Source organism: Pygoscelis adeliae, unplaced genomic scaffold (genome assembly GCF_000699105.1).
Source record: "Pygoscelis adeliae isolate BGI_AS28 unplaced genomic scaffold, ASM69910v1 Scaffold280, whole genome shotgun sequence".
NCBI classification, from domain to species: domain Eukaryota; kingdom Metazoa; phylum Chordata; class Aves; order Sphenisciformes; family Spheniscidae; genus Pygoscelis; species Pygoscelis adeliae.
Window position 1 is genome coordinate 864827 of NW_008823944.1, and position 10351 is coordinate 875177.

The 10351-nt window shown below is 39.9% G+C and overlaps 1 protein-coding gene across 1 annotated transcript in view; it reads left to right on the forward strand.

Annotated features, from left to right (window-relative positions):
• The window catches only part of GLB1 (galactosidase, beta 1), a 35570-nt gene extending 28389 nt beyond the window's left edge, over nucleotides 1–7181 (forward strand). Inside the window, exons 15-16 of the mRNA XM_009321196.1 lie at nucleotides 2442–2681; nucleotides 6759–7181. Of these exons, the coding sequence (XP_009319471.1) occupies nucleotides 2442–2681; nucleotides 6759–7019 (501 nt within the window). The 3' untranslated portion in view covers nucleotides 7020–7181. The remainder of the gene's footprint in view (nucleotides 1–2441; nucleotides 2682–6758) is intronic.
• Nucleotides 7182–10351: the final 3170 nt, after the last annotated feature.

Consider the following 10351-nt stretch of genomic DNA (forward strand, 5'->3'; position numbering starts at 1 on the left):
TTATCTAATTCTTAAGTGTGATGTGATGAGGCTTTTTAGGCGTATTTCCAATTATGCTAAGACTCTAGTCAAGGCAAAGCAATATAACTCGCAGCATTTGCAAAGCTGGTAGCCTACAGGCTTTCACCATATCAAAAAGCAGTTTCACCTGTCTTATGCTTCGGAAGGCATACAGTTTTGTTCTGATTAGGATTTACATAACTAAATATATGTGGGAACTTTTAGGATGTATGAAAACCTCTGAATTAAAAGCATCAGCAACTGAGGGTTTTCTGTGCTTGTGGCATATAAATTCAGTGGGCAGCAGGAGTGCCAACTCTGTTTATACTGTCTTTTCAAGGTACCTTGCCTTTATCTGAGTGGCAAGAGAGGGCAGCTAGTTCCCTTATGTTTTGCCTTCATGTAGAGGCAGCAGAAATGTTGCATTTATTTATTTAATAACAGGCCAGGTGATAAGGAACCTATGTGCTTAGTGCTAAATTAAGGTAACAGAATAAAGGGTTAGAGGTTGGATTAGGGAGGTGCTCAGTGTTGCTGTGGTTGAGCTGCAATTCACACTTATACCAGGGTTTCAACCTTTTAAAGATTTAAGAGTGAAAGCAAGTTTAGTAGACGTGCATTGTGAGAATAATCCTCTAAAAGCAGGATCCTTCCGTGTAAAAAAGGCAGCCTTTCTCGAGTAGCTGTGGAAAATGTGCATTTCCATCTTCTTCCCATAGAATCCCTCCCTCGTGCTGTTCTTTGTGTTGATTTTGAAAACTAGGAATAATTATACCTTGGGATTTAGATATTTTGTGCTTTCAAAAATAACTTTAGGGGAAGAGGTTCCTACCTTGTGAAGCCTCACATTTTTAAGCAAATAGGGTAGCTTTTCTGGGTTTTGTTTGGCTGGGTTTTTATCACTTTTTTTGAGCTTGAAATGGAACTTGGAATCTAGCTTTTGGGAAAGGATCTTAAAAGGGTTTGGTTTTAAAACATACTGCTGATGTAAATCTTGTTGTTGAAGGACACAAAGGAAGGAAGAGTGTGGCTTCTGTTTTTTCTGTATTTTTTACATGCTCATTGCCACCTATATCTTTGTTTTACTTGGAAAATGTATATCCATATCTGGACTATTGAATATGCATTCTTATGCAGACCAAAGTAAGAATGCTTAGTAGGCACTTCATCTCATTTGAAAAAATCACACCATTCATAGTGCCTGGGGTACTACTTCCTGGGGTACTACTACGTAGCCCCCAGTAAGATGGGCTTAGGGAGGCAGGTTAGAAAGTCTGGGCTAAAGTTATGTTGCATTACTTCAATGGATTGCTAGACAGGGTAAAGTCTAGGTTGTATAGAAAAGTTTTGCCACTTAACTCTGTGCAGACATTTTATTTTGGTATAAGAAAAGTAAGTTCCTGTTCTGTAAAGTGAGCGTCTAGCTAAAGGAAGAGAAAACCAATTAGTGCTTGTACTGATGAGGAGGCTTGTGGAGTCAATGCAATGCTTATTAGACATCAGAACAGACATATGACATAGTATCAGCCCTCCAAGGCTATAGAAAATGTGGGTTTGCTTGTTCCTGTTTGACATGTGGTGTTTGCAACAGAACTTAAGTTGCACTGAAAAACAGCTTCTATGCAGGGTCTATTCAAGTGATTATATGGATGTAGCAGCAATGGTTTAAAATCATCCCCTTGCATTGCACCGACACACCACTTTAGAAACTATTATTATAACACAATTAGGACATGTGCAGGGGTAACTTAATGTTCCTTTCACTTTTCTTAAATCATGACCTTACCTTGCTTTTGCATTCATTGTGTGAATACCCTGGTGTGCTGCACACATGGTTCCATAGAAATGAAACAGAACTCCGTGGGCTTGAAGCTGACTGTAAGCTTGAAGTACTTCACTGAATCAGGGTCACAAGCATGTGCCTTGATTTTGTGATACTGTATGTTAGCTGTGGAAGACTTGTAGGAAGTAAATACTGCTTTCTCTGCTGTTGTGCAGGTTAATATCTTGGGTTAGTGACTCAGTGTTACCAAATCCCTTGATGGTATCTCAAGCTTACGATATTTAGTGCTTTTTCTGCTTTTTATTAAGCCCCAGGTTTTGGAATCGTGTTCATGCTAAAGCAGAACAAAAATTTTCACAGTTACGGGGGGAAAAAGTTTGAAAAAAAAAAAAACCTGGACATCAGTGAAAGCTCAAAACTTTGAAGAGGAACAGATCTTTCACAGAGAATAAATGAAACCCTTTATTCTTAAGCAAAGCTTATAACTTGGTGAAGACCAGATGCTTGGTTTTTTCATACACAGGTTGGCAGTTGTTGCAAGTACTTTGATTCAGTTTTTATTCCTGACAGATTTATAGTTGCAGCCAAATAACTTCAGTAACACGAAGCTCATTATGTTATGTTTTGGTGTTGGTTTTTTTTTTCTTCTTCCTCCTAGGGTCTAGTTTCAAATTTAACTCTTGATCAAGATATACTTGTTGAATGGGAAGTCTATCCTCTAGACATAGATGGAGCAGTGAACCATGACATTAATGGCCACCTTGACCAAACAAAGAGATCTGTTGACGATCCACTGAGTTATGAAGCACCTACTTTTTACACTGGTAGACTTTCAATTCCTGGAGGGATTCCAGACTTGCCTCAAGACACCTATGTCAAGTTTCCTGGCTGGACAAAGGTACAACTTTTTGCTGTAAAAACTTGAAGTCCACTCAGAAAGCTACTGAAACTTCTATGGATGATCAAAGTCCACCTCTCTTGGATGGGTAGAAGTTGGTTGTAGTGGTGGGGTGTCTCAAATATATTTAAACAACTAGGAAATGGATTCCTTGCTTTAAGTAAATCTGGAGATAAACCATTAAGAGAAGGGAAACATATTCAAAAGATACATGGTATTGGTCTAGAAAGCGGGGCATCACAAAAAAACCCCACAACCTAGTTTTTCAACAGTAAGAATGATGAACTGTCAGGCTATTTAGAAATGCTGCATTTAGTTGTGTTGGGGTTTTTTTTGCCTTGAGATGTGGAACAGAAACAACTTTTTGGAGGGAAGGAGTGAATACATGCCTGGAGATAAAACGATTTTATTCTGGAGGAAGTGAGATGCTACAGGACACTTTCCTGGCTTTGTTGATTGATTAAAAGTAACTAAGAACATATTTGCAGTGTTGTATGAGGAACTATGGATCCTGTTACAAAGCATAGAGAGTGTTGGACACAACTGCTGGTGGTGTGCCCGTAGGTATGGGTCCAATGCATGGAAGATGTTACTACTTGTCTTCTGGAGGTTACCTGGACTGAACGGATCAGAGAACACTGCTGTGAGAAGCTTGTGGGCAGATCTTTGTTAATGGGAACTTCTCATAGGGCTGGAGCGTAGCTAAAGCAGCGAAGAGTGTGTTTTTACAGTGCCATGTTTGAAACGGCCAGCATGCAGGATGGTTAAGGACCAGCTCAACTAGCTGGTGGGAGGCACAGAGAGCAGAACGCGTGCACTGAAGTGCCACCCTTCTTGGAGGCCTAAGCATTTAAGTCCAGGCTTCAGGGAAGTGCTTGTGATAGTGTTAGGTAGCGAAATTATTCCTTTCTGAAACAATTAATTTACTGCTATTAAAATAGAGTGGGAGAAGGAGTTGCTGGTGATCTATCTACAGTATTGCAGTGGTTATAGCACTTCCCAATTTGCAGAAGACTGATTCATTGCAGGCACTTAGCATTGCTGGCACTGAGCTTGGATGAGGAAGTCTGACTTAGTCCCTGTTCCTATATATGTGCATGTCTTACACAAGCACTGAATAAAATCCAAAAATAGCTCTTTGCACAGGAACTGGAATCTGACACTTTTGCAGTAAATTCTGTGACCCCATCAATCACAAATCTTCTTCAGGAAGCAAGATGACCATACCGGCCTGTTGGCAAACTCATCTTTGAAATGGCAAATGAGTTCAAGAATTCCCATGTATTGGTGGGAGTCTTTTCCTCTGATCTATTAAACATAGAAACCTGTGTCTTACATAGTTTGTATACCCTCTAAAGCAGTCAAGGTGAAGAGATCCCAGACAAACTGTAAGTAGGGCCATTGAATTGATCCTTTAAACTTTATATGGATTGGACGAAAGTTTTAAATAAGATTACCAGGAGTAATATGATTGAGGTGATACTGGGTGTGGAAACTGAGACTTCCAGATAACTTTACAATGAGCAAATGCCTTTAAGGCAGAGGGCCGTAAGGGTTTAAATTCCATTCAGGGTCCCACTGGATCTGAGCCTTAATTCCTTGAGTGGCACTGTATAAACTGCTGACGCCAAGGTGTGGAGAGAGACTTCTAATAGGTGTTAAAACCCACCTGTTTGAGTAGTTGGAAAATCATGGAAACAACGCTTACCAAGAAAACATGTAGTTCTAATAATGATCTTGCCTTTGCATATTAAGACAAGGAATATGGCGTGCTGGACTGCCTGGAAGAAGGGCGCAGCATTAACAGTCATGACCTGTGTTGTAGCTCACTTGCCTTCAGTGGTTTTTAAACCCTTCACTATTAATAAAACTTCCTCCAGCCTCGCTTGAAGAAGCATGGTGCTCTTAAACGTACATGCCCCTGAATGTATGGTTAGTTTTATCGGAAGTTTTTTTTCTTCAACAGAAAAGAGGATTTGGAGTCAGGACTGTTCTTGATTTCTGTGGAATCATGGGTTGTAGTTGCTGACCCTACTAAAGGAAATCTTGTTACTGAAGATAGCCATCCCCCCTCCTTTATTTTGTCTACGGCATATTTATTGGTGGTGTGTATAGTGTCATGATTTGCTGGTTTAGGGCATACAAATTCCTGAGTGTGCAGTCTTTAGAAATTGCAGTGTTAATAAGGACAGTTTGGAATTGAGAAATTACATTCATAGCTTTACTGGAAAAATGAGTTACAACCAGTGACTGATTAAGATCAGAAACAGACACCTGTCTGATCATACCTCCTGTGTTAGAACTCTAATACAGTTGATTCCTACGGTAAACTCCTACTTCCCCCAGGGTTACAGTCACTCTCTGTAGTAGGTAGGCTGCTGTCTGGTGGGTACACTCACTAATTCATCTTGTGTGTGGGGAGGTTGCATGTTTTCTTCTAAAACTACTATAGAAACAGAGTAGTGAGCTTGAATAAATAGCTCTTCTCTTGCCTTTTAATACAGCAAGAACAAGCCACAAAGCAAGATAAACTTGATTTAAAAGAAAAACCTAAAAAAAAAAAAGTTGTTTGAGGTCAAAGTTTATTAACACCTTGACAGAACTGTGCAAGATAGGATCTTGTACCACGGAAGTGGATACAGAGCTGAAATAACTCACTTGCATTTGCAAATGTGCCAACTCCTTATAAAATTTCTCTTGCGAGTTTCATAAAATTTGTTTTCATAAATACTTGAAAAAGAAAACACAAGAAAAATGCCTCAAACACAGCTTGAACAGCAATACTCGCTATATTACAATTGTGCTTCTGTAAATCCTTTAAAAGTATTATTCTTATTTCAGCTATTCCAGACAATTTTAGAAATCACCAAGAGTGCAGTAAAAGTCCTTATTTTCCACTGATTCAGACTATTTCATTATTTTTATCAGTGTACATCAATGCCACAAGTGAGTTTGTTTTTCCTCTATAGTCTGATTACCGAAGGCCAAAGCTAGAGGGGAAAACACAGATGCAGTTATCTGTTCCCATCCCTTTTCTTGTCCACAGAACTCTTGTCTGACATATGGTGAAAAGACACTTAGGAGAAGTAAAAGCAAATTATTTGTCCAAATCAGCTGTATATCCTCCCTTATGTCTTGTTTAATGAACCAAGATTCAGCCCAACTCAGTAGGAGTCCACTTACAGTTTTACTGAACATTCTGCAACTCACCAATTTATAGACTTTTGGAAAAATCTCCATTTGTGTCACTTCAGTGTGTCTATTTTGTGGTGTATAAATGACTGTTTTGATGTTTTTCTTTTTCCTCTTGCCCAATTTTGTTTTATCTTTTGAACTGAAGGTATTTATAATGTTAGAACAGTATTTTGAACCAGCGGTTCTGGCCACATCCACTATAAAAAGTAATTTAAAGAGTTTGTATGACAAGTTAACCACAATTTCATTGAACTTAAATTAATGCTAGCAGACCCCCAAAGATTTTAATGGCTGTAGGTAATTACAACAAAATACAGTACTCTGTTGCAGTGTAATTTTACAAGTTCTTTTGTTGACTAAGCTATTACATCTGAATTTCATGTGTCTAGATAAGCTGTATCCTTTTCATGAAATCATGCAAAAGGAAGGGACTACCAAGATAATGTAGTCTTACACTTGTACAGACAGCCGCAACAGAATTAGGATCTGCTTTTTTCTTTTGTGAATTCTTTCTCCTTTTAACAATCAGCTTCAAGCAAATAGAATTTTCAGGTTTGCTTTGGTCTGAAGCTTGGTGCAAAATTCAGTGCCAGGAACCTGCAATTCTGTTTTCCTAAGTATTGTCGTATTTGGAATTACTGCAGTATTTGACCAGTTTCTTTTTAAATATTAATGATGGCTTTAACTCATCAGGGAATTTAGATTCTTTTGACTGTCATTAGCATTTTCTTGAACAGATTTTCTGTTCTTGTGTTCTATCAAACTGAAGGATGGAATAAATTCAGTTACTATGTAAAGAGCGTTATGCTTAAAGCTATTTCGCCATTTGATCTCTGTCAAGTTATTAAAATTTTGGTTTGTTTTTTCTTTCTTTCTTAACAGGGGCAAATTTGGATCAATGGCTTTAATCTTGGTCGCTACTGGCCAGCCCGTGGTCCTCAGTTGACCCTTTTTGTTCCAAGGAATATACTTGTTTCATCGGTGCCAAACAACATAACAGTGTTGGAGCTGGAGCGTTCTCCTTGCAGCACCCAGGCATGCGAGATAGAATTTGTGGACAAACCTAATATCAATGCAACCGCACACTGTGAAAATGATGCCCCCCAACTCTTTGTTAGAGACATATGGCTGAACCATCTATAATGACTTGAGTATTTCCTTATTTTCCCTCACTTTGCTTCCCTTTCCCTCAAACCATACTTCCCTTTTTTAAAGACTTGGTGTTAATCAGTAAGCGGTTTAGCTGAGGCAACTTTTTAAATTCTTCAAAGACCTTTTTTTTTTTTTTTTAAATCTGCCAGAGTTAAATACTGAAATTCTCTTAAAAAATAAAAGCTGTAGCTTTAGAATTTGCCTTGGACTGTGAAATGGAACTCAACTGGAAGATAACTAGTAAAAATGTAGTCCTTGTAGGCTGCTTACATTACAGTAACCCTCTTATGCTTTTCTTTTTTTACCATGCTTTGCAACTGGAGAGGAGCCTACAAAAGGGGCGCACAGTCCCACTAGCTTGCTGTTTACTCATGTGGACTGGTAGGTCAGAGCTGCCAATAGACTAGACACTTTCAGCTGATTTTATCATCTGGTTAGTATCAATACTCTGAAGGAGCTCACTGCCAATGTCGAGTGGACCTCTGTTTTTTTCACCTCCGTGCAAGTGACCTTGGAAAAATTTCAATTGGCTTCTCATGGGAGCAGTGAGAAGAACCGTGGACAAGAGTGCTCAAATGCAAGCTGGTCCAAACAGCAGTAATGTGGGGGGACCTTGTAGTCTGCATTTGTCCCCTCTTGGAAAGCCAATTTACTGCTTCTCTTCTGCTATCTCTGAAGACTTTAAGTAAATTGATAAGGACATACGTAAAATTTAGGCTGTTTTGGACCATAGCTTCTGATTAACCTGCCTGCAGAATGTAGTCTTAAAATGAGTCATTTTTCCTTTTAATGGATCCTTTTTTTTTTTTCTCCCACCCAGCAGGCCTGGAGTACCTGTTTTTCATAGGCCAGCATGTTGGAAGTGGAAGGCTTTAAGTTAAAGAAATTTAATTCTCTTTTAGTCATTGATTCACATCTTCTGTTTTGTTCCAATAAACTGATGATCTTTAAGTGCCTGATATTTGCAAAGATGCCCAATCTCTGTCAGTAAAGCTGGCTTTCTACAACAGACTGAATCTTCTTTTTGATTCTTAAGGGTTTGATGTCAATCATGCAAACTCCTTGGTGAGATTTAAACAACAAAAGATTAAGATGATAGAATCAAGTATTTTCATAATCTGTGGTTTCTTCCTTTGATTTTTGTCTGACATTATTAAAATAGTTCTTCAAAGATTAAATCCTTCCTGTGTTTGGGAAGGAGAAAGGGGATGAGGAAGAGTTATGAGCAGTTACAGTATTAAGGGAGAAATGAGGTTGTAAAGTCTCTATGGACAAGGAGGAGTTCTTGTTGATGTCTCGTTTTCTGTGTTATGAGGATGTGTGCAAAGTAAAGCAAAACGAAGTAGTTGAAATGGGGTTTGTGGACCCTGGAGGTGCCACCCTTTTCTGAGATGGCCAATGCAAAAACTTATTTCTTCTCAGCTGATGAGGACTATTACTGTCACCTGAGGAGAGAGTGAACAGGAGCACCACTCCCTTGAGTATCTAGATCTCTGCTGTGTGTTTGACATGTTTGATGGGCTTTCAAACATGTGGTTCACCTCAGCCAGAGAGCTTCTACTCTTAAATTCTCACCTCAAATGCAAAGTCTAATGGCCAGGGGCTGTGTGTTCAGTACTTGACATGCTTCATTCTTGGAATAAAGTGGTCTGCCCTGACCAGATTTGGTATTTTCTTGGCACCATCCCTATGCAGACCCCAGAACATGTTCTGCAAGCAGTTTGTTATGAAGTATTAATTACCTCAGAGCCAGTAAGGAATGGAACAGAATTCATTTCATACCGGTTGTGGGGTTTGTGGCTTAAAGGGTGCAGAATGACAGTACTATTTAGGTATTATTCCTACAACAGTTCAGTGCTTTAACAGCCAGGAGTATTTTTATTTTTCTGGCAGTTAGTGCTGTGAGGGGAGTGGAACTCCGGGCTCTCATTCTAACTTCATTTTGTTTTACATTGTACTTGTGAAAATGTAGTGTAATCCATGAGACTTCGCTTTTTGCCATAACTCTGTAATATTACAAGTAGAAAGGCTTTGCATCAAGGATTACAAATAGGCATCTGGTTAGATGTAAGACTAACAAGGATGTGGAAAAAACGGGCTTAAAGTTTTTCAAGTAGGCTCTAGATAGCTTCATTAACACACCTGCCTATTTACTGCTTTCAGTGAAGTGGTCTCTTGTCTACAGAAAGGAACTGAAAGTTGGGACCTTAATTCCTTATCCTGTTCTAACTACATGAAAACACTGCTAGAGGTTGCCAAGTGGTGTGGTATTTATTTGAGTATGCAGCAGGGAGGTCTCTGTGACAAGGGGCCTTCACAGTACAGCACTACCAAGAAGAACCTGTTGCCACTTGCTGCTGCTTTACCCAAGGATGTGTCTGTAGGTGCTGCAGGAGGGTGTGCTGCCCTGCCCATGTCTCATACTGGGTTGCTGTGCCCACACTGCTGCTGCTACTACGTGGCTGGGCTTATCCTAGGTTTCCTAGCCTTGGCATGCAGTCCTCCTGGGACTAAGTGTGTGATACAGAATGGGACAGCTTGGCATTTGCTCCTTTTTGCAGTCTCGAGCAGGTGAGTTATTTTAACCTATCCTCAAATGTGGTTCTATTGTCTGTGTCCAGGAGTGGAAATGAAATCAGAATGAAACCTTCTGACCGAAGGCCAAATGCATAGGAGAAGAGGGGCTGTGAGGAGTTAGCTGGCTCACCTTGACCAAGTTTCAATTTGGTTTTGAAGGGCATGATGTGAAAGCATTGTCAGACCCCTGGTTAGTATCTGTGGTGTAGCTGTGTGATCTGTTCCAGATGCTGAAGCTCAATGGGATGGTCTGTCTTGTGGAGCCAGCTGCCTCCTGAAGGCATGGCAAGAAGGAATGTTCCTAATGCTAAAATTGTGGCTCCTCAAATGCTCCCTCCTGCCTGTCCTCAGGAATTTGCAAGTGCTTTGCTAGCACAGCAGCTGAATAATGGGCACAGCGTTATCTGCTTTCAGCAGACCAGGGCAAACCTGGTATTTAATCAGAATCAGTCTGTAAGGAGAAGTGGAGATTCTTACATTGGTCCTATCTGGAAGGTAGGTGTGATCTTTGCAATTCTGTAGGGGAGTGCCATTTGAAATCTGCCCCTAGAGTTTAGCTGTAGGGGCTCAGCTTAGCGCAGATATTTTTTTCAGCCCTGGAGTGGGGTTTGTAAGCTTAGATTGTAATCCTGCCTACGCATGAATGAAGGCCTTTTAAATGTGATTACCTGGGATGAATGAGCAAGTAGGTGAACATGAACTGGTGAATAGTGCGCAGTATATAGTTGAATTCTCTTTCTTAACCT